Source organism: Propithecus coquereli, unplaced genomic scaffold, assembly GCF_000956105.1.
Source record: "Propithecus coquereli isolate 6110/MARCELLA unplaced genomic scaffold, Pcoq_1.0 Scaffold175, whole genome shotgun sequence".
Lineage (NCBI taxonomy): Eukaryota > Metazoa > Chordata > Mammalia > Primates > Indriidae > Propithecus > Propithecus coquereli.
The window spans coordinates 3,451,797-3,477,017 of NW_012142190.1; the positions used below are offsets into that span (position 1 = coordinate 3,451,797).

Below are 25,221 nucleotides of genomic sequence, written 5' to 3' on the forward strand. Positions count from 1 at the left end.
GAGTAACCAAGAAGCCAGCTAGACCTTCCTCCCTTCCTGAGCTTTGAGGGCCAGGTCTTTGCAAATTCCACCCTTCCTTCCTGAAAGTCTGGGCTCGAAAGGGCAGTAACAGAAAGATGGAAAAACACACATCCACCCTATGCTGACCTTTCATCCCTTCTGAGATGGTCTCAGTGTTTTGCCATGGAAAGTGTGCCCAGTAGATCTGATACCAAGAATGGCTTCAGGGTGACTTTTTAATTGAGAGAAAAAAATTATTTAAAAATTTATTATAGAAATTTGATGAACACTACAGACATTCTCTATGGAGAATGGAGGTTCTGTCTAAGAGCAGTAGCTGAACATTGTGTGTTCTACCCAGAGATGTTTAGAGTCAAACATAAGTTTTTATCTCTTTTACAGGTCTATAGTGAATAATGGAGCTTATAAATATCCCACATAAGTTTTTTTAAATAAACTTTTAATTTCAGAATAGTTTTGGATTTACAAAAAAGTTGCAAAGTTAGTCCAGACAGTTGCTGGTTTCCCCTATTGCTAACATCTTACATTACCATGGTACATTTGTTGCAATTAAGAAACCAACATTGGTACATCATTATTAACTAAACTGTATATTGGACTTTATTTGTATTTCATTTATTTTTCCCTAATATCCTTTTTCTGTCCCAAGATACCATCTAGAATACCACATTAACATTTAGTTATCACGTCCCCTTAGACTCCCCCAGATTTACACAAGTATGTTTAAATTATTGAAATATAATAGTCAGTGCTTTGGGATTTTATTACATATGCAATAATTAAGACAGTTCAGCCACAGTCATACTCGAAATTGTGACCCCTTTTTCCTCTGTGAGATGAGCCTCCTTCATTTCCTCATTCAAAACATTTTTAGATGGTGGCGACTTAGGGAAATACCCTTTCTTGTGCTGGGATAACTTTTGAAAGAATTAGTAAATTACTCCCTTGACACACCATGATTAGCCTTCTTCCAAAAAGTTACTGCTGTCATATTCATGGCCACAGCAGGAAAATGTGTCTTCACTGTGGATATTACTGGAGTGGGAGAAAGGAAGACTCTATTAAAATGATTAGATTGTGTCTCAATTTTAAAAAAAATTGATGCTGACTAGGTTCACAGAGCAGGCCAAATGCAATAAATGCAAAAGCCTATTTGTTTTTAACTTGTATTAACCCATAACTAAAGATAATGTGCAATGTTGTATATGCACATATAACCATCATCGTCAGAGAGCATGAAATAGGCTGTGAGGAGATAGACTCTGAGGAAGAAAGCAATGTGGTGTTCAGTCTCAGGGCTGCTTTTAAAGGTGACAGTGGAAAGTCCTACTGACATGAAGCACTTTAGCTCCTTTGCTCTCATTTCCTGCTTTATAAAAGGAAGTTAAGCCTGGCCTGCTTAACTGCAGAAATATTTTAAGTTAACTAAGGATTTCCACTTCTTTTGCCACCTTCCTGGCACAGGCCAAGATCACTGCATGCGTGGAACCGGTGCAGTAACCTCATGCAATTCAAGCACAAGCGTGTGTGTGTTTGTGTGTGTGTGTGTGTGTGTGTGTGTGTGTGTGTATCCTCCACAACACTCACTGCTGCCGAAACCTCCCCAAACACCCTTTGTACGGGCTTACGTCCCTACGCAAAAATCTTTCCGGGCTTCCCACTTTCTAAAGAAGAAACATTTTCAACATTATGTTCCTTCACTCTGGCAAACCAAACTCTTCCTACCAGCCAGATAGTTCTTCTTTCAGTTCACTCAAAATCTTCATCACTGTGATCATTATAATCATTATCAACAGTTACTAATACTTCGTACCTTCATTACCAAAGGCTTTCCTGCCACAGATCTTTGCTTATTTTTTTCCCTTGGTTCTCATCTCAAATTTCTACTGTTTCTAAAATAGGCCCAGGTAAAATCCTACCTTCATTTTTCTTGAACTCCCACCCACCCTCTCCCTCTGGTGGTTTGTCTCTCCTGAGTTTGGACACGCACTCTATAGATTAGTACATCTCCTCCCGGTCTTATTTTCTGTATACACCTACTTATATAGTGTCTATACCAAATTGGGATCATACCAATTAAATAATTTCTCATTCTTTTCTCACTTAACATATCATGAGCATTTTCATGTCATTAAATATTTTTGAAATGTGATTTTTAATGGTTTCATAGTCTACACCACATTCCACATCTTTTTAAGCCATTTACATATAGTTAGACATTTAGGTTGTTTCCATGTATTTATTTATTTCTTTATTTATTTATTTTTGCTGTAAGTAATGCTGCCCTAAACATTCTTGCTCAGCTCTAATTATATATTTGAGATAAGTTCTAAGCATGGGCTGCTTGAAAATGATTGTTATTAAGTTCTTGATAGGTATTTCCAAATTACCTTCCAGATATACCTATTTTTTTCCATCAGCAGTGTATGAACATGTGCATTTTATCACTGCTCATTAGCACTGGGTTCATAATTTGCTTATATGGTTTGTTAACTAGGTACTTAAAACCTATCTCATTGTAGTTTTACATGTTCTGGATACAAAGCCTTTATCAGATGTGCGTTCTGCAAATATTTTCTCCCAGCCTGTGGCTTGTCCTTTATCACTTTATTAACAGTATCTTTCTAAAAGCAGAAGCTTTTAATTTTGATGACTTTCAGTATATCATATTTTGTCATGGACATTGCTTTTGGGGCCATCCCTAAGAAATCCTTGACTAATCCAAAAATCACAAAGATTTTCTCCTATGTTTTCTTCAGAAGGTTTATAGCTTTAGGTTTTATACTTAGATTTATGATACATTTTGAGTTAATTTTTGCATATGGTAGAAGATGTGAATTAAGGTTCTTTTTTTTTGTAGTAATTAGCAAAAGATCAGGAATGTTTCCAGATAAGAAAATTAGAATAACATGTCTATCAAAGGCATGTTTGTTGTTTAAAGAAGAAGGAATAAGTTTGCCTTTAATCTAATACAGGGTAAATTATTGCTGCCTATTCATATCTTGAGTCTAACTTGGGGCATACCTCAAATTAATGGATGAATGATTATTGACAAAAACCATACATTGTTATTACCAAGTAGGTTATTTTGGAGGTTATAGATTTGCTTATTTCACCTAAACAATTAATGTAATTATATTAATGTATTTATACAATAAGCATTTTTGAGGACCTAAGAAGTATGAGATACTGTAGTAAATGAATGTGGGAAAATAATTTCTTTGCAGTTCTATGAATAACCTGTATGCAATTAACATCTGATTTCTAGAATGAAAAGGAGTCAAAGTAATTAACTTTCTTGAACCACAAAATTATTATTATATTAGGAACATCTGTCAGCATTAAGAGACTTGGGCTCTTGGGAATGTACTAATAAAGGTTATGAAAAAAAGGACTGTGATAAATAAAATGTTGTAGTGCATAGTGCTTGGGGTTATTTGTGAAATAAAAAGTTTCTCAGTCATTGGCAGTGCCAGGAAAGCCTTTGAATTTGCTGCATTTCCCTCTGTAGGTCATCAGCTCCATGAGCTCCCTCTCTGAGTACTGCTTGCCTTCTATTCTGCGTACCTTGTTTGACTGGTATAAAAGGCAAAATGGAATTGAGGATGAATCACATGAATACAGACCACGAACAAGTAATAAATCAAAAAGGTACGTTTCTTATGTGTAAGGATTATGGTGTGGTTTTTTTTAAGAGAAGTAAATAAAATAAGAGTTACAAGGGCATCTAGGTCCTTCTAACTTCTCAAGGGTGGCTTGCAGGTGCTGTAGGTAACCCACTTGGAGCACCAACTCACTGCCAGCTGTCACAGTTGAAAATTCGTACACAGCCTTATTTCAGCATTGGTGGGGACAGGGTGTAAGAGCCACAGGTCACCGTCTTGCCAGCTTCTTTCCTCTGCCCTCTCCTCTCCAATCTACACCCAAAGCAGAATGCTGGCTGCAGGCCCTGCATGACATGCCGAGATATTTTAGTACTTGTTCCAGTAACCTTGAGTGCTCAGTGTACTGTAGTGGGAAGGACACAACTGGACTTTAGCGGCAGTCCTGGCGCTGCCACTAATTAGCCGTGTGACCTTGGGCAGCTCACCACCTTTCTGTACCTCAGTCTCTCGGTGAGCAAATCGGGAAGTTATGTTACACCATCTCTGACTCCTCCTTCCGGCTGAGCATTTTGTTTATTTATTCTGTGGTCCCGTCTCTTGTGGGTTTGAAACATGGAACTTGCTGCTACACAAGTGCTTCAGCAGCCAGAAAACTTAAGATTCTTATTAATGTGTGTTCCCCATATTTTAGGTAAACACATATAATTTCATATGGAAATCAACCTACAGTAAGGCAGTGAATATAAGAAAGTTTAATACACTTATCTTTTTTAAAAAAATAAGAGAGATTATGTTAAAAGTAGTTAGATTTCACCACATGAATTGATTATGCAGCTTTTTAAAAATGCTTTTAAAGACAGTAAACTGAAATTAATCACTCAGAAAATCACTCACTTTTTGTGAGTGGTTTATCCTTCTCATTTTTCTTGACAGTCCTAAATACTGTTTTTAAAAAAATGTAGACTTCTCTTGAAATTTAAGACCTGTAATTTTACCAAATTACATTTCATTTGAACTTGTAATGTATAATCTTATAATGTGGTTTAGTTTATGCAAGATTCAATCATTTTGTTTAGGGGAGAGATTAATAACTATTTCATATTAAGTAATTTTTTTAGTTGAAGAAAGAAATTTTTAAAATTTAGATATAAGTCATGTACTATAAAATTCATCCTTATAAAGTGTATAATTCAATATTGTTAGTATATTAGCAGGGTTGTGTAACCATCACCACTGTCTAATTCCAGAACATTTTCTTCATCCCAAAAAGAAGTTCTATACCCATTAGCAGTCTCTCCTCATAAATACTTTTTTAATCTATCAAATTTTAAAAGTAGAATTTCAATTCTATATCTTAAAATGCTTCAAACCATGTGATTAATAATAAATTAATGAGATCATTTTGTTATTTTTCCCATATTACATGTTGGCTCATGAACAGATATTAAAACTTTCCCAGGGGTGGGGAATGGAACAGTTTTAGTGAGTTGAATTAAGTGAGTTCTAGTTTTGTTCCTCTGTTTTATCAGAATTTAGTTACTTAAACTAAATTTTTCATGAACTGATTTATTTATGGATTGAAAATGATAGGTTTTTAAATTGTGTTACTGATTATTTTCAGGAGATCAGAGTAACTACCAAGATCGAATACAGAATCAGGACAGTAAAATTTGACTTGGTAGCATTTTGGTTACAGTGTAATGTTTGTAATGAGAGAGAGAACATGTGCTTAGGAAAAAGCCAAAAAAATGAGGGTCTCTAGAGCATGATAGCTAAATGTGAGTTTCTGTTACCAAAAAAAAGTAAAAAGGAACTTTAAGGAAGAGCATAAGCAACTGAAAATAGTTGAATGTGAGGGATATACATTGGGTTATGATTTCTAAGATTAGTATAATATCAACATTTTGATTGCCAAATACATTTGTCAAGTGCTTCTGGCTCTTGCCAGTTAGACCTCAAACCAGCAATAAAGTTGAATTCAATATTGAGAAAGTAGATGTCTTACTTCGATTTGAAAGCATAACGACTTATTAAATAAAATAGAATCATAGGTCTAAATTTTTTTTTCTTCCAAGACCTGCTGCTTTCTCAGGGTCCTCTGGCCACGTTTGGAGATCTTTATCAGCCATCCGGCACAGACATGCTCTCTCTACTGCTGCTGGACATCTTTGGGAGTTCTCCTTCCCCTGGGTCTTTCCACCTGCCAGTTCCCTTATTCCGTGATATCATAGATACAAGGCCTAGACGTGTGGATGCCCTGCTTTATAATGCAGCTGCATAGATCTTCCTTTCCCCCAGCTAGCAGTAGCTTTTTCTAGTTCCAGTGGGTCTTGAAGGACTTCAGACAGATGGTTCTGTCCACTACTCTTACTTCCTGGCAGGGCTGTTCATAAATGACCCTGAATGAACGAGTTCCTGCCCTGTCGATACATTTCCCCTTGAAAGCTAGATGCACCTTCCCTTCTTAACCCCTTCTGTCATCCACCAGCCTTTATTTGATTTGCTCAAAGTTAAAGAACACTCCAGAAGCTCTTTTTTATATCTTAAATATTACCTTCCTTCCTTCTTAGTCTCTCTTGACTAAAGAGAAAACCGTTCCCTATTTAAAATAGTCTTGATTTATTTTTTTAACTATCTTCCTGGCAAGTCTAAATCTTGTCATCCTTCCTCATTGCTTTTATTTAATATATGAGTATTGAGCAATTATATGTTTGGGAGATTATGCTAAACATTTACATGCTTCATCTTGTCAGTCATATAAGTGCTATTATTATTCCCATTTCGTAGATGGAAAAATTACTGGTAAGTAGAAGAGGCTTGATTTTAAACCCACGCTGTTCTACACCAGAGCCAGTGTGCTCTTAGCCACTATTCTGTGCCAAGGAACCCAGCAGTCATCTGGTTTGTCTTTCTTTGTTCAGTTCCAAGTGAGCCCTTGGTTGATGTGTTAGGTAAGCAGAAATGAGGTGGGGGGAGCATCGCTGTCCTTCTGACAGTTCTGATTCCGCTTTGCCTCTCCTACCTCTTCTTCCTTCTGCTTTTTACTCTTTTTCTCTTCCAACACCTCTTCACTTCTTCTTTCCTCCTTTCCCTAAATCTCAAGTGGCGAAAGTATAAAAGAAAAGGTTGGGGGGAAAAAAGAAAAAAGAAAAGCAATGCTGACCCCTTCTCCACCCATGTACTTCTGCTCCAGCTGGCGATCGATCATCTCATTTCCTTATGATTTTCCTACATTGTTCAGCACTCCTTTCCCAAGATACTTTAGATATTCACCTCTAGTATGGCAGCCTTCTCGAGTGTGTATCACATATACAAGGTGAGAGAACTCTTGGGTTGAAAGCTACCTTGGAAAAGTCCACAAGTTGAGGTTATAGACTCACAAATAGCTACTCAAGTTAACATGGTTGAAAATTTTAAATTTGAAGTTAAATATGCTGACTTAAAATCCAGCGTTTGTCCACTGCACCACGTTAATAATAGAGCATTTGCATGTATTTACCACTGTATCTTTGTAATGATAAAATGGGTTTGCAGTCCAATGGGGAGGAGTCCTAGATTTTTGATGAATTATGTCACTCTGAGAATACCTTCAGTGCCATTTAATGTGAATATGTTAAATTTTACAGTGATGAACAACAGCGAGATTATTTGATGGAAAGACGGGACCTTGCCATTGATTTTATTTTTTCTTTAGTATTAATAGAAGTTTTGAAACAGGTAGGTAAAAAATTCATTGTTACTTTTAGGTAATATTTATTCTAAAAACTAAAATTTTGAATGTCTAAGTTTATTAAATTGTTTATGAATTCCAAATATTGGGTCATATGAATTATGTTTATTGATTGCTACTGATTGTCCTATATAGTTATTGGAAGTACTGTTACTGAGTTGCTATTTAATATTCCCTTCCAAATTGAGAGCTGTCTTTCTTTTTTTTTTCAGATTCCACTTCATCCTGTAATAGACAGTTTAATACATGATGTTATTAACTTGGCTTTCAAGCACTTTAAATACAAAGAAGGGTAAGGGGATTTCACACCTTTGAATGTTGAAGAAGTTGGGTGCTTAAAACCAAATCAATGGTTAGCTTTTTTCAAATGACCAGGGATCTCTAACTTGTCTAATTATACTTTGCTTAGGTACCTTGGTCCTAACACTGGCAATATGCACATTGTGGCAGACCTATATGCAGAAGTTATCGGAGTGTTGGCACAAGCCAAGTAAGTGAGCGTCGGAACCCTATACCATAAGAACCTCGTGTCTCCTCTATCCTCCCAGCCCTGACTTAAGGAAGGGGGGTGTGTGAGCTTACAAGGAACCAGGGCTCTTTCTGCTACATGTGCCCCATCTCTGAAACTGACTAGAAGTTCTTCCTAGGCAGATACCAAGTTATCATTTTCACTTGGCAGTTGGGTCAGATCCTATCCAGAGTCTGTGGGTTTCAGGCTACAGCACCAAACCAATGGGCTAACCAAATTACTTTTCTCTCTGCCCAAATATTCCAAAGACGTTCATCAGTGTTTAAAGTTCCGTTTTCTATAATCCATGAGTGGGTGGTTGCAATATATCATCCATAAGTGGGAAAATTCTGTTCTGGAATGTCCCCTTTACTATAGACCTTACTTAATTCAGCTGAGCTAAAAATGTCGCAGACTCTGTCATGGAAACAAGTCAAGGGGGAAATTCTCCTTGCTAAATTTATCTGGCTCCATAGCACTGCGTTAGCAGGCTAGAACAAAGTCGTGTTAGGCTATTAACAATAATATACCTCTTCCAAAAGTGATGTCACATGCTCCTTACCTGGCATCATTTTGTCAACCCCTGAAGCAAATTGGGCAAGATCCTAGGTTAGGAAAAATGAGCCAGAGACATAACATGAATCCACTCCAGGAGGCTAGCTTCAAGCAACAGTGATGCCCTGATGCTTGTGAAACGCAATCCTCAGAAAAAGATTTTTATCTGCGAGAGATGACATTTCCTAACTTAGTAGCATGGAAATACATGCTTTATCAAAAAAACCAAAATTTTTAAAAAGCACTTACTCAGCAACCTTAGCCAAAGCATAGATAAGAACTTAGGAAATAGACCCCCCAAAAAACTCCTTGGCACGATTTCTTTAATCTAATCAGGTTTATCTGCATCTAACACATCAGTGTTAGAAGGAGAAGGAACTTCTACAGGATGATACACTGACGCCATTGAGAAATATCAAGCTCAAAAGCTGAGGGCATCAGAGAGGAAAGAAACTGGCCAAAACATACCTAAGAATTAAACAATAGAGTTATCTGGGCCATTTTGCATGAGGCTATATTGTACTTTTATGAGAGCCTATTAAAATAATTGCGGTTCATGAGTCATTATGAAAAAAGATATAATGCATTTTGGAGAGATTTTCATTGCAATTGAGTAATAAAAATATTGACATTTTGAATGGAAAAGCTGCAATTACCTGGCAAATTAATTCATGTGTATCTACCTCATTCCTATAAAAGGTTAGAAAAATTGAGGTATTAATATGTACATTTGCTGATTTGTCAAACCCTGAAAATCTCCACATATTCCTTTGTAATTATCCCAGCATAATTCTCTTATGCTATCATTTGGAAAGTTTAATATGCCAAAGATGGCTTTTTGTGTTTTTCTTAGTTTTTGTGAATTATGCATGACAATACTGGTTATTATCAAATGACCTTCCTTAGCTACATGATTCTGAGTTGCTTGCAAATGAGTTGAGAAACCTTGTCATAACCAAGCAGTAATCTAAGGCTGTAGGAATTTCCATCTTCGGTTAGATTTATGGTCCCCTCCCAAGACGGTGTTTGCATGCCAACAGTGGCTTTTTTTATTTTCATACTGCCAATATTTGTCCCAATTCTGCAATAGCAGGGTGTAAGAAATGCCTCAGTTTGGACAATGCTCCAGTACTTTCCTGTCACTAGCGAACCCCTTGGCCAGTCTGCCCTTGTTGTAATCGTAGACTCTACTAGTCTTTGACATGTTCTCAATTCGGTCAATGTGTAGATAACCTTGATTGATAGATGATACGATCTCAAACTAGTGTCATTCCACAAGTTATCACATTACTTTTTTCTTACAAGTACACCAGGACCATTACTTTATCAATGCTTTAGAAAAGTACTGCTTCCCTTGTTCCCAGAGGCTGGCAAAAAAGAATGTATGTTTATCTGGTGTAGTGTGATTATCTTTTTTTTTTTTTAAGTAAAGTCGAGTAATGCAATAATTCTGATTTTAGGTTGTATATCTAGTTCCCAATGGTAATGCTTATGAAATAGTTTTCTTATTATGGCTAGTTATTAGCAGATAGTTTAGAATTTGAATTTTAGCAGAATTTTTTTTTTTTTTTTTTTTTGAGACAAGAGTCTCACTCTCTTGCCTGGGCTAGAGTGCCATGGCATCAGCCTAGCTCACAGCAACCTCAAACTCCTGGGCTCAAGCGATCCTCCTGCCTCAGCCTCCCAGGTAGCTGGGACTACAGGCATGCGCCACCATGCCCGGCTAATTTTTTCTATTTTTAGTTGTTTGGCCAATTTCTTTCTATTTTTAGTAGAGACGGGGTCTCGCTCTTGCTCAGGCTGGTCTCGAACTCCTGAGCTCAAACTATCTGCCCGTCTCGGCCTCCCACAGTGCTGGGATTACAGGCGTGAGCCACCGCGCCCGGCCTTAGCAGAATTTTTATTTATTTTTATCTTACTAGTCTAATGGTAATGCTGCTTAAATACCATCATTAAAGGAAAATTTTTTTGCTAATAAGTAATATTCACACATAGTATTGACTTTTTCAAAGTAAATTAAGTTAAAATTCAATTTTTTTTAAAGTGCTTTGGTCAGAATCTGGTAGATTTATTAAAACAATGATGACTGCTTCTGAGATTCATAGATTTTTTTAAACTTTTTTCTTATGTCACATAATCTTTATCTATAAATTCTTATACTCTCACCTTTATAAGTACTACACATTTTAAAGCAGAGATTTATTTTTACATGAATTTTATAGTATACCAAAGACTGAGTAATTATTTAGTTACTAATTTACTAAATATAGTACTGAATATTAAATACTAAAGGAAAGATCATTGAAATATTTATTTTTTCCTAAAATCATTTTAAGAAAAAAATATATTTTAAGTGCAAAGAGATTTCTGGATTACTTTTATGCCAAAATAACATTTTTATGTCCTTTGGGACTTTTGGAAGTAAAAGATAGCCATATATACTTTTAAATGGGAAGTAAATAGACGTTTAGCCACTAACTCATGAGAATATTGAAATAGCGAGTTACATAAATAACCTGTCTTTTTCCATCTCTCCTTGTTTTAATCACGGATTCAAAATGGAAAGCAAACTTTCCTAAGTATCGTGCCATCCTTAAAACTATATGACTGGCCGGGCGCGGTGGCTCACGCCTGTAATCCCAGCTCTCTGGGAGGCCGAGGCGGGCGGATTCTTTGAGCTCAGGAGTTCGAAACCAGCCTGAGCAAGAGCGAGACTCCGTCTCTACTAAAAATAGAAAGAAATTAATCGGACAACTAAAAATATATAGAAAAAATTAGCCGGGCATGGTGGCGCATGCCTGTAGTCCCAGCTACTCGGAAGGCTGAGGCAGGAGGATCGCTTGAGCCCAGGAGTTTGAGGTTGCTGTGAGCTAGGCTGATGCCACGACACTCACTCTAGCCCGGGCAAAAGAGTGAGACTCTGTCTCAAAAAAAAAAAACAAAAAAACTATATGACTCTAACCTATAACATTTTTCCCTCTAAATTAAAACCATAGGTTTCTAGTGTTTGGAAGTAGTTTGAATAAAAATACAATTTTTAAATATCCAGTTTGGAAGTTATTACATTGTTATAATCTTGATTGAAAGTGTCACTTGCATTGCTTGCCCACTGCCATTTCTGCCTCCTACCCTTTATCCATCTCTGTCAAAAGCCCTCTGCTCACCCCTCACCCCGATTTAAGTGCCCTCTGGAGTCTTCTCTAATTACCCAGCTGAAAAGAGCCCTTTCATTCTCTGAGGCCCTGAAGCCTCCTTGAGTGCATTGCTCACCAAAAAGGCAGTGTGAACTATGAGAAAGTGATGTAACCTGGGACATTCCACCTCCCTGACTGTCAGAAAGGTCTGAGCAAAGTGTCCAGTGGTGCTAACACACAGTGGGCCCTCGGTAGATTATTTTTATTGTTATTCACATGGCTCATGGGCAGTGCTACACTGTTTTCTCTTTCTAATTGAACTGTAAGCTATTCTAGACAGGGGAGGGACCACATTTCACAATTATAACTGTCTAAGGCAGTTGGATATAGTGGAAATTTCTGGAATTTGCATCAGAAGACCTGGATTTGAGTCTCTTCTCTGTCACTGGGATCTTCTACATCTGTTTCTTCATTTGTGAAGTGGAAATGCAGTCACCACCTGACTCCCTGGATTATTTTAAGGTTAAGAATGTAAAATGGTATAATGTGCATAAAAGGTAAAACATCTTACAAATGTATCTTATTATAGTTATTCTGAGTCTAGACCAGTGCTTTTCAAACTTTATTACCTCAGAATCATCTATAGAGCTTATTAAACACAAATCACTGGACTTAGTTCCCAGAATCACTGATTTAGTAGGTATGTTAGTCTACCAAAGCCAAGTACCCCAGCCTGGGTGGCTTGAGCAACAGAAATTTGTTTCCTCGCAGTTCTGGAGGTTTAGTAGTCCAAGATCAAGGTATGGGCAAGGTCGATCCTGTTGAGGCCTCCCTCCTTGGCTTGTAGGTGGCCTTCTTCTCCCTGTGTCTTCATATGGTCTCGAACCTGTGTGTGTCTGTGTGCTCATCTCCTCTTCTTATAAGGACACCAGGCATATTGGTTTAGGTCCCACCCTAAGGGCCTCATTTTAACTTAATTACCTCTTTAAAGACCCTATCTCCAAAAATAGTCGCATTCTGATGTATAGGGGATTAAGACTTCAACATAGAAATTTGGGAGGGGGAGGCACACAATTGAGCCATAACAGTGGGTCTGGGCTAGGACCAGAGGATGTGCATTGCTACAAGTTCCCAGACAATGCTGATGCTGCTGACCTGGGGGCCACTCTTTGAGAACCACTGATTCCCTTAGGATAGAGGTTAAGAGCAGGCACTCCAGAGCCAGACTCTAGCTTCAAATTCCAGCTCCACCACTTAGCAGCTGTGCAACTTTATCAAGTTACTAAATCTCTGTCTCAATTTCCTCTACTGTAAAAAGGGCATTATAATAGTGTGCTGCATACAGAGTTGTTATGAGGATTAATTGAGTTGCTATATGTGAAGCGCACTCAACCATGGCTGGCATACAGTAAGTGCTGTTTGTCTACTTGCTGCTGTCATCATCATCTTCTTCTTCACCATCAATTGTTTTCTGTAAAACATAGAAAAGAATGGTGACATTGAAGTTTGGAATTTATATTCCAAAATGTTCAAGAGTATAGTTGTAAAATCTCAGATAGATGCTATCTGATACCAAGGAGATTTTTGTAAATTTTAATAAAATATGCATTTTAATATCTATGAATTTCCTAATCTGAAAAATTAATATATAATTTTGCAATTGATCTCCTTGAGATTTTACTTGTAAACTCAACTAGTATTTTCTATCATATTTTAATAGTATTTAAGAAATGTCAGAAGGGGTCAGTTGGGATGCTATCTTGAAAGTGGGTGTTTTGTAGAAATCCACAAAATGCCACCACAGATTAGGAATATACCCTGAAATATTCTTAACTATGTTAGTAACCCATAAGGGAATATTTCATTCATAAGATATTTAAATCTTCTCAAAGCTATTTATATTTTCTGCTCTATTACCTTCTTAAAATCTTTTTTATTAAAAAATACACATAGCAAACCTAAAGAAAAATGCATAAGACAATTAAACAAATTGTTATAAAATGAACACCACATAACCTCCCCATCGAAGCCAAGAACTAGAAAATTGCCAGCACCTGAGAATCCTCTCACACCCCACTTGCCAACCACTAGCCCCTTGTGCTACCTTTTTTTTTTTTTTGACAGTCTTGCTCTGTCACCTTGGCTGGAGTGTAGTGGTGTCAGCCTAGCTCACTGCAACTTCAAACTCCTGGGCTCAAGCAATCCTCCTGCCTCAGCCTCCCAAGCAGCTGGGACTACAGGCATGTGCCCCCATGCCCGGCTAATTTTTTCTACTTTTAGTAGAAACAGGTCTTGCTCTTGCTCTTGCTCAGGCTAGTCTCGAACTCCTGAGCTCAAGCAATCCTCCCCACTCATCCTCCCAGGATTACAGGCATGAGCCACCGCCCCCGCCCCCGGTACTACCTTTTGGTGAAACAATGTCTATATATTTGCTGCCTACTTTATCTGTCCTAAAATTTCTACTTTGAAGTGTCAGGAGTTGTTCTAAACTTTTGGGTTTCTATTCACCTTTAATTTTCATTATCACAATTACCCTTTCTAATCATGCCTTGCTTCTAATTTTTCATGGAACCTCAGGCTAATAGTCTCAGAAAACAAAGTACAATGAATCTGAGACTGTTTTCCTTGGGATGTTTCTTGGGGAAAGGGATTGTTTGTAAACTAGCCATCTCAGAAGTAGTTTGAACAATTTTTGTGTGTATATTCCTTTACCTGTAGGTACTTTGAAGATCTGCTGCTACTTTCTGTCTTAGCCTTAACAGCTATTCCTTTTTAAGCCTGCATAATAATATTATTGCTGTTATCATTAGTATTATTTTACTTTCAAACAATATAAATACTTTAAGTTCCTTGATGAGAGGGACTGTGTCTTTTTTGTTTATTTGTTTTGCATTTACTAGATCAAAAAATCCCACGCATGTAATGGACAGCCCATTCATCTTTATCTTTTAGATATAATTTTAATTTTTCCATTACTGGATTTTTTCAACCTAAAAATATATTTTTCAATAGTAGTTAACCTAAAACTATAAAAGAAACAACAGAAAACTTTGGAAATGAATGTAGGAATATTTCTCAGCATTATTTGGAATACAAATCCAAAAATCATTTGCTGTCACTGTCAGAAATTGCTGACCTCATATGTTATTGCTCATATGCTCATAATTTGATACTTCAGGCCCTCGAGGTCTGCAACTATGTTGGAGGTGGCTAAACCTGGGGAAATAGGGCTTTTCGTCATGCTCAATTTAAGAGCTAGGCCATTTTGAGAGGGTCTGAATAACCCTGAATCTCCCTAGCCTGAAGGAGATGTTGAGCATCTTATAAAATAAGAGAGGAAAAAAAGAAGAAAATTGGATTCTTTGCCAAATCCCAAACATCAAACCCTTAAAAAAATGATGGCCATTGTGCTTGAACTGATTTGAAGGGCTCTGATCACTGTGCGCGATCACTCCTGGGTGCTGGAGACCCTCACCGCAGTGACTTTCCTGCTCACTATTTGATAAATCGCTTATGTTCTCTTCTTAGATTCCCTGCTGTAAAGAAGAAATTTATGGCAGAGCTAAAAGAATTACGGCACAAAGAGCAGAGCCCATATGTGGTTCAAAGCATTATCAGCTTGATAATGGGGATGAAATTCTTTCGAATTAAGATGTATCCAGTGGAGGATTTTGAGGCCTCTCTTCAGTTTATGCAGGTAATGTCTTGGACAGGAAAGTTAAGGTTCCATCAACATAAGCAGTTCCCCTCCTCAAAACGATAGACCTGGAACATGAAAACCCATTTACTTGTCAGTATGGAGAGACATCTTGCCTTCAATAATTCATGCAGTGCTTTGTAACCAAATAGTACAGTAGCAGGCACACAATTTCATTTTTAACTTTTCATATCATCTTTGGAGTAGAGCGTGCATTGAAATTTCTTATTTGTTGATATTTTTCTCTTTCACCCACTGGTACATATTGCTCTCTGAATAAAATATAGCTGATTTTTTTCACTTTTTAAAATGGGTAGCATTGGATCGGCGACATTAACATTTGCAGGCACGAGAACTTTAATAAAGAAAGAAAGCTGTTTTATTCATAATATAAAAAGGCATCTTAATTTTTAAAAAATCAACCAAACTGTACAGGTTTGACATTTATTGCATTCATCGTGGTATATAACAAAAGAATTGTTGCTAACAAGGATTGAGCAGATTGTACAGCTCTTAGAGTTTACAAAACTTTTGCATCTGAAGGGATTTATCTCATGCCGCTGTGAAAGACAGATAACAAGAAGTATGGGTGAGGATGTAGAGAATTTGGAACTCTCATACGCTGCTGGTATGAATGTAAAATGGCACAGCCACTTTGGAACAGTCTGGCAGTTCCTCAAATAGCTAAACCTAAAATTACCATATGACCCAGCAATTCCACTCCTAGGTATATACCCAAGAGAAATGAAAATATATGTCCACGCAAAAACTTGAACACACATATTCATAGCAGCGAAAAAGTGGAAACAACCTAAATATCTATAAAATGATGAATGGATAAACAAAATGTGGTATATCCATACAATGGAATATTATTCAGCCATAAAACGTAACGAAGTGCTGATACATGATATAACATGGATGAACCTTGAAAACATTATGCTCAGTGAAAGAAGCCAGATACAAAAGGTCACATATGATATTATTATGTGTGCACATTCCACTATATGAAATGTCCAGAATATGCAAATCCACAGAGACAGAAAGTAGATTAGTGGTTGCCTAGGGCTGAGGATGAGGGGTGAATAGGAAGGTTGAAGGGGACTGCTGAGGAGTGCAGAGTTTCTTTTGGGGGTCAATAAAAAGTTCTAGATTTGACTGAGGTCATGGATGCACAAATATGAATATAGTAAAAGCCACTGAATTATACACTTTAAATGGGTGGATTACATGGTATGTGAATTATATCTCAATAAAGCTGTTAGAGAGAGAGAGAAAGAGGCTGTGTATCAAACTTCTTGAGTTTTATTTAATTCAAGCTCCCACATTCAGCAGCTCTGTGACCTTGGCCAGTCACACTTAACCCCTCCCAGCCTCTCTTACCTTATCTGCAAGGTGGCGATACCTTAGAGAGTGCTTCCGAGGATTCTTAGCACAGGGTAAGCACTCAGTAACTGCTGACTACTCTTTTTTTTTTTTTTTCTTAAAAGACAAGTCAAGTGCAGTAGTGAGAAGGGGACAATTCTATTATTTTTATCCGACTGTCATATTAATAGTTCATGAATCTATGTACTTAAAGAGAATATTTTCATACATATGCAAAATAATATAGGAAAAGGGCCACTATCCGGGAACTGTAAAGCGCCATTCTGTGTAGGAAAACTGCCTCGATGACTCCCCGTGCTGCTGTTTCCCATCTTGGGCTGAGGTCTGAATAAGAAATTGGTAGACTAAGGACTTTAGGAACTGTTTTTGGCAATCTTCCCAGTGGTAACTGAAAATAAAGGGTAATAGCTAATATAGCTGTCAATGTGTCATCAAATGCATGTAGCCTTGGACTCTTGAATGAAAACAATACCTGATATAGACCACAGTAAGTTACTACTCATAAGGCCAGGAAGAAGAGAACAGGGGCAGGCAGAATTCTAGGCAGGCCAACTATAGAATAAGTCCCTGGGCCACCAAAAATACCCTTACACGGACTATCGTCCGCAGGCAAAGCCATCCTTGCTTGAGGAACTATTCCAAAAGCTTCCTTGTCTGAGGTGGGGAAGGGAAACATTCCAGACTTGCTTATGAAACTATCTGAATAATAAACACACCTAAAATGTCAGGGCGAACAAGTAAACAGCTCTGTGCCCGAGGCTGTCAGGCATGGGGCCTAAAATAAGTTTAATGTCCTCTGCCTCTCTTCCCATGTTTACCTTCCCTCGGCATCTGTGTTTGTGGGCTAACCAAGGGCCCAGGGCCCCCCACACAGTAAGTAATCAATAGAAATTTATTGGAAGTGAATGCCTGAATGAATTAATTGGTAATTCTGTGGATAAATGTGTGCTTGCTGGTTAGCAATGCTTTGTGCTTTCAGAATAGTGATTTGAAATAGAAGTAGAAGAGTGGGGCGGGGGAAGCCTTGCAGAATGTCATTGAAGCCATTGCAAACATTTAGATTCCAATATAAGTGTTTGAATCCAGTGATTTTTAATAGATTATGGAATATGCTATGTTGATATGTATGACTGAATGAGGATCTATTTACTGAAATTTGTTTCAGTATACTTTATGTGCACATTTCAATCTACTGTCCCTCCCTGTATTCTGTTTCTACTTCCTAGGAATGTGCACACTATTTCCTCGAGGTCAAAGACAAAGATATCAAGCATGCCTTGGCTGGCCTTTTTGTTGAAATCCTTGTTCCAGTCGCTGCTGTGAGTTACATTTTCATTTCTAAAATCTTCTTCAAATTGGATTACAGAATCAACAATTTCATTAGTATAATATTCACATACATCTCTATTTCAGGCTGTTAAAAATGAAGTAAATGTTCCCTGCCTTAGAAATTTTGTGGAAAGCCTATATGACACCACGTTGGAACTTTCTTCTCGAAAGAAGCATTCCTTGGTTAGTAACTACGACAAAATCCAAAACACAAGTAGAACTGCAGAGACTACATTCCTAGTCAGGAGTCTTTTCAAGGGTCATAAGGACCCCACAAACAGAATTACCTATGACTCCCTCAAAAAGAGGTAGCATTTGAAATTTTGGAGTCTGCATTTAGTATTGAGCATGACTGAGTCACACGTTCATATAAGGGCATTAGACTGTGTCACCTCCAATGACCCTTCTAGTCCTAAGGATTCTGTGTTCATTTTTAAGATTGGCTTAACTTGATTTTTATTTTATTTCTGAGAATTTTTTCCAGTCTAAAGAACAAAGTTTATAATACTGAATAACAATTTCTCTTCTCAATCCCCAGGAGCCTGCATGGGCTAATTCCTATCCTGATACTCAGAATCAAAATTGAACCAGGCAGGAAAGGGAGTTGGGATATAGATAGTTGCCCATAGGAGAGTTTCTCTGAAGGCCTGAAAAACAATTCTTGGGAAGGCTTTGAAGAGCAGCCTAGGAAAGTCTTAAATTACCACACCTTTTACACTCGGTGGTAAATAAAGCTCTGGTTTATGAATCAGCACGTGGTATACCAGCCATAATTGTGAAAGTCTGGAGGAAGCAGGGTGCTTTGGTGTGGCTGGTTACTGGAACGGTTTGTGTTAGTCTCCAAAGCATGGGCATCCCCACCATGATATGAGCGGATACTCAGAGTTGCTTTGCTGGTGATGGTGACATATTTGCTAACTTGTCTTCATTCCATGGTCATTGTGATAACTACATGCATTTTTTTTTTTTATTACCGGTTGGCATTAGAGTTGCACTTGATGGTAACAGTAGTTCAAAGTCCATTGAAAACTAAGTTAATTTGGAAAAAAAAAAAGTTAATGAACTATCGAGTACTCAGTCTGATTGTGGCAACTGTTTCTTGCTAATTCAAGTAAATAGGTGAGCCGGTTACATTTTTATTTAAATCTTCACTGGCCTTCATTTTTTGTGAGCCATAAAGGTGTATGCTATCTGGGTTCTGCGTGTACGTTTTCTGGGTGGCTGTCCATTAGCTGTTGTGTCTCCTCCAGTTGCTGTGGGAAACTGGCCCAGTTAGGCAGGAAAAGCACAGTAGCACCTCTGTTTATTTGGTTGTAAGCAAATTCCTCCTGTGGTTAAATTTGTCTTGGTAGAGTTTACCAAGGCAATAACATTTCTTTTAGGAATCCTCCTTAATTACAGGAAGGTTGCATGCGAAAGAAAATATATACACCTACCTCTAAGACAGGGACAAACTAGTCGATGTTTATGAACAAAAAATCCATTAACATCTGCAAAATTAATGTGCCTTCCTGCTTTTTTGTTTCCGGAGATTGAGAGAGTTATCTAAGATGGTGAGTTTGTTTTTGACATTCATAAGTAAAGACTAAAGCAGTGAATCAGATTTCTACATTCTTATACATGGAACTTATTATTATACACTATCCATAATTCTAGATTATTACATTCCCAGGATTATCAGAAAGCATTTACAAAATGCTCGCCTCTGACCTGTGCCCTGTGGGCCTTGCTGTGCTACACAGTGTCCTGTTTCTTTTGGCCCACACGGCTGCAGAGGTAGTGGGTGCAGAGAATGGTGTTACCTAGTTTGTTGAAATATAAATTATTCCTGTGACCTTGTCTCTTTTTCCTCAGGCCTTGTACCCCCTGGTGACCTGCCTACTCTGTGTCAGTCAGAAGCAGCTGTTCCTGAACAGGTGGCACGTCTTCCTCAACAACTGCTTATCTAACCTTAAAGTTAGTATTTGTTGGCTCAAAAACAATATTTTATAAAAATTTACAATGCAATTCTTAGGCTGGTTTATGTGCATCTGGGAGTGATTCCTGATGATTGCAGGGGGGATTATCCTATGCTATTGGAATATTGAAAGAAATTTTAATAAGAGTTCTTATGTAATATAGCCAGTTTGAGAATGTGACTAGGAATAAGAGAAATCACTTCAGATTGGAGAAAATAAATCTTTTCTAACAAGGATCACTTTAAAGATAGAATTAAATGCTCCTTTACATGCATCTATTGTCACATTTTATCTAAATGATTTAAAAATAAAATAAGGGCCACGCTCAGCTGATAGAAGCATGTGAATTGATTTCAGAAAATCACTTATACCTACTGCATCCTTCCTCTCTCCCCTCCAGTCTAGGAAAATATTTGGGGGTTGGGGGAAAGCTCCATTCTGTGGAAGGATTGACCTAGTAACAGAGAACATTTGTTTCCTGTCACTGTCATTTGTGATTATTTGGAGGTATTCTAGCTGCATGGCAGTCAATCAGTCCTAAGCACTCACAGCTCTGCAGGTAGGCAGCACCAGGTCTGGGTAACATGAGGAATAATGTCATGGTCCCTGGGACTGCTGAACATACAGTTAAAACAGCTGTAATGATTACCTTTAAAATCGGCTTTATAAATACAAATCGGTAAATGTATTTTAAGTTTTAGTGGCCTATTGGTAAAAGACAACGAAATGAAAATCATCCCTAGTATAAGTGCAAATGGGATGTATTTTTCATACTTATTCCCAATTGTGTCCAAAGATGTGGTTCAATTTCTTTTATACATTTAATATTTGCTGCTTTAGAATTTTTAAAATATGATTAGTTAAAAATCTTATATGTGCCTATACATGTTGCCTTGTTTTATTTTTTCTATGATACTTTAATTTGGTGAAGTGGTTAGGGTTAATTATATTATTTTGCATTTACCACAATTACACAATAATCTACATTAGAGATGCTTTAAGCACCAACTGTGAACTGGCTCTAAAAGTTGATTGTGAAATACAAAATTAGAAGCATTCATTTTCTTCAAATTGGCAGTGAAATATAATAGCAGTGGATAGAAAAGTAAGCTTTTAAGCACTCAAAAATATGAAATACTTTTCAAGGTTATCAACTGTTGTATAAGGGCCACCTTCAGGTATTTTATTTGAGGATTTATCCATCTACCATTCAACTCTAACATGCAACCCAATGTCATTTTTCTTATTTGGTCTATTTTTAAGTTATCCAATTATTAGTTCCAGTTAAATGTGTTTTTTTTTTCTTCTTTTACATTTTACACAGATAGAAAATGCTCATTTTGTTTAAAATCAAAAAGGGAAATTATTGAGAATACTGTTAGTGTAGTTTTCTGTATATTTTATGTTTAATGTATCTGATGAATTTTTGGTTAGAATTAAAATAATATTTTGCATGACAATTTATTGCTATAGCCAAAAAGGCCAAAATGTTTTTGTCCAAAGTTGTTTTTGAAACATAACAGAGCATCTTACTTTGGAACTTACTTGCTTCAAAGTTAGAATACTGTTTTCAGCTCTGGTCAGAACCTACCAGATAGACTTAACAAGAGGGTTATCAACAGCCCCATAGAGAAGCAGGTCTGGAGACTGACAGTATTTCCCTATGCAAACATTTCGGGCATTAGAATTTCTAAAAGAGAGAGGCAGTAAGATCAGAAGGAGTAGGTAGAGTCAGTGCTGTAGAGAGACTGAACCTGGAACCACATTCCGGTTCAATTCAGCAAGGATTGATGTTGGTGTGAGGTGCCAGGGAAGGTGCTGGCAGTGGGAAGGATGGGGGAAGGCAGCTCTATAAAAACTAAATGTAGAATAGAGTCCCTGTCCTTGAAGAGCTTAGGATTTCGTTGGGGAATATGTAATGAAGTTTCAACATGCGCGCTGCAGACGGTGAGGGATGTAGAAGTTTGGAGTAGAGAGGTACCTGTGAGATTTGTAGAGGTCACAGACCCCATGAATCATAAAAGAGTCAGTTATTAGGCAAAGTAAAGGCAATGATATTTTACTTTATGGGTAATAAACTGTTGGAATTCACTACCCCAAGGCTAAAAGATATAAAAAGATCCTTGATGAGTTACAAATGGAATAAAGTTGTATCAAGTATATTTAGAACTAAACCCAGTAGGGATTTGAATGGGACCATTTTAAAATGTCATTAATATGCAGAACACTTTTCAGACCTCCTCCTGAGTCCTTAATAGGGAAGAAACACCTGAGGAAAAAACTAGCACAGCTTCAGAAGTATACTTTGTCTTGAATAGTTTCAGTATTTTATGAGATTTGGAACCGACCTTATCATTTCATAAGGGACCACTAAACCAACCCTTCCCCGACACACCTTCCTGCAACCTGCCCTCCCTTCCCACCTCCTCCCCCCAGATGCTTCAGGATAATGATCCCAGTGTCTGAATCCCACATGTTGACCTTTGGTAGCCACCTTTGATGTATTCAGCAGAGGTGAGCCGTCAAGGGGGTGGGGAGGCAGGAGCAGAACAGAAGTGTGTGTGAGCCTGAAAAACCGCCTGCTTTCAAAGTAAACAAGCTCTCGGATGCCAGGCTCACTCAGTGTCAGTGCCCCCGTTTGTCCTCAGTGTCATTCTGGCAGAATCAGGCTGCTTTGGGAGCACAGACTTGAATTCTTTAATATTTGTACTTCATTAACTTAGTCAACCATGTATTAGCAATATGCCACTGTAAAGTCATGAGAAATGTATGGTAGCTTCTCACCAAGACATTTACATCTGTCAGGAACTCGTGGTCCTTGGTGACCAATAATTTTTTCTTCTGTATATATTATGACAGAACCTGAATACATTGAGCTATAAAAAAAAAATGAGACATTCCCTTCAGATTTGCCATACCACACCTAACTCTGACAAAAGGAAATATGCTTTGAGAACTTGATTTAACGGGACTTTTAAAACATAATAGTTATCATGTTCATGATAACTACGTATTAGTTTCTTATCCTTCAAAATGTATCCTTCAAAATGTAATGGGGAGAATTTTTTAAATGTCTTATCTTTTTAAAAAAATGAATATAATATACCAGTGAGACCCCGATTATAAAAAACAAACACAACCAAAAAAAAGAAACCTCAAAGGTTAAGAGATAAATTTATGATATAATTATTAGCAACAACAGTCGTGCTCAATCACTGGAGCCAGACGAGTGACAAGGGCTTTATGTACATTGTCATGGAGCTCTCCCTGTGCTTTCATGATGTTATTTATGTTTTCCTAAAAATTTTGCTCAAATAACAATATTTGATCTGAAGGTTATGCATGATACAGCCTAGTTTTACATTGGGAAAGAGAAGTATAGAATTAGAAAGGATTCTCCTTTTGTCTCTGTCACCACTTGTGCTAAGGCTTGAATGCATTTATATATTCAGTCGGTCAGCTGGTCGACAATTCCTTACAAGTCATCTACCAGGCACTGTTCCCAGATGTGTAAGGCACTAACACTCCCTGGTCTTCTAGAACTTGTGATTTAGGGGAGGAGACAGTAAGGAAGTAGATAAATACTTGAAGAAAAGAATTGCAGGTAGTGATAGGTGCTCTAAAGAAGATCAAATAGGATATTAGGATAGAGAACAAGGCACTCAAGGAAGGCAGGGAAGGGAGGTACAAGCAAGGTATTTTGATTTCCAGTAAGAATCTCAAAGCAAATGTAGTTGCCATAAATATAGTTGATGAAACTTGTCTTCGGTACTTACATAGTTGTATGTGATAATCGCAGTGAGTTTAAGGAGTGCTTTTTTTTTTAACTTTCCATGTAATAATAGTAAGGTTCTTAATGATATTTTTATTTTATAAGTGGAGATGTTGAGTAATATAATTAAGGATTTCACAGTCCCACAATCATTGCTTAAATGCGTTAAAATGTATGGCATCCTTTATTTTAAAATGACTACTATTCTCTCTGTAAATACCAAATTTAAATGGTATAGTAGGCTGGGCATGGTAGCTCACGCCTATAATTCCAGCACTTTGGGAGGCTGAGGTAGGAGGAATGCTTGAGGCCAGGTGTTCAAGGCCAGCCTGGGCAGCATAGTAAGATCTCATTTCTACAAAAAATAAAAATAAAAAAATTAGCTGGATGTGGAGGCACACACCTCTAGTCCCAGCTACTCTGGAGGCTGAGGCAGGAAGATCGCTTGAGCCCAGGAGTTCTAGGCTGCAGCCTGGGTGACAGAGCAAGACCTGTCTCAAAAAAAAAAAAATATATATATATATATAGATATATATAGTGTTAGAAGCATTGATTTTTCAAGATGTAGTTATTCTGATTTACTATTAACCTCATTCTATAACCTTGAAAAAACCTTTTCTTTTGAGTGTCACTCTGTCACCCTGGCTAGAATGCAGTGGCGTCATCACAGCTTACTGCAACCTCAAACTCTTGGACTCAAGCGATCCTCCTGCCTCAGCCTCCCAGAGTGCTAGGAAGAGAAAATCTCTTATTTGTATTTTAGATCTATCAAAATAAAGGCACATTTCAAAGTGGAATTTATAAATTCTAATAATGCACATAAACTGGGCCTAAAAATTAGTGGTCGGATGACAAGTGTATTATTTTCCATGAATGCTTTATTTATCTAGCCATTCAATAGAAAAATAATCTCTATAAATTGTTGATCTGATAATTTTAGAAATTATTCTAAACTGTAGCAATGTGTTATTTGGATAATACACATCCAAAGGGATGAATTATGATCAGAGTAAATTGATTCAAGTGTCAAAAAGAAATGTCAAAAAGATATGCAAAGAAATATAACAGAAAGAGATAGATTTCCTTAAATGATTTTAATTGAAACGGAAAAGAAAACTAGAAAGTATTTGAGTATAACAAGATTGGTAGATTACTAAAATTATTTAGCCATCTATGTCAATGTCTTTACCTTACCATGCACAGGAATCTCTAAGGAAGCCTGTTTTAAATGCAACTTCTTGAAACCCACCTCCAGAGGTTCTAGTTCAAAATGTCTGAGGTGTGGTTCAGGAAACTGTGTGTGCACAAACATCCCAGATGACTTGGTACAAATGGTCAGCTGATAGATCTTAGGAAACATTGGTCCGTACCAATGATCCTATCACTAGCCAATTTATCAATGAGTTCAGTTGTTCATGTTTATCACTATTAATTCTGAATTGCTTTAACTAAATTACAAGCAAATTTTAAAGAGCATAGGCATGTTGTTGAACAGGCTGACATGTCCCATGAGGTCAGTGACTGGC

At 37.3% G+C, this 25,221-nt stretch overlaps 1 protein-coding gene across 1 annotated transcript in view; it reads left to right on the plus strand.

Annotated features, from left to right (window-relative positions):
- FRY (furry homolog (Drosophila)) overlaps positions 1-25,221 on the plus strand; it is a 315,457-nt gene that overhangs the window by 154,059 nt on the left and 136,177 nt on the right. The window contains exons 4-11 of the mRNA XM_012642124.1: positions 3,533-3,672; positions 7,253-7,343; positions 7,569-7,648; positions 7,766-7,846; positions 15,082-15,250; positions 17,863-17,955; positions 18,050-18,148; positions 19,820-19,921. Of these exons, the coding sequence (XP_012497578.1) occupies positions 3,533-3,672; positions 7,253-7,343; positions 7,569-7,648; positions 7,766-7,846; positions 15,082-15,250; positions 17,863-17,955; positions 18,050-18,148; positions 19,820-19,921 (855 nt within the window). The remainder of the gene's footprint in view (positions 1-3,532; positions 3,673-7,252; positions 7,344-7,568; positions 7,649-7,765; positions 7,847-15,081; positions 15,251-17,862; positions 17,956-18,049; positions 18,149-19,819; positions 19,922-25,221) is intronic.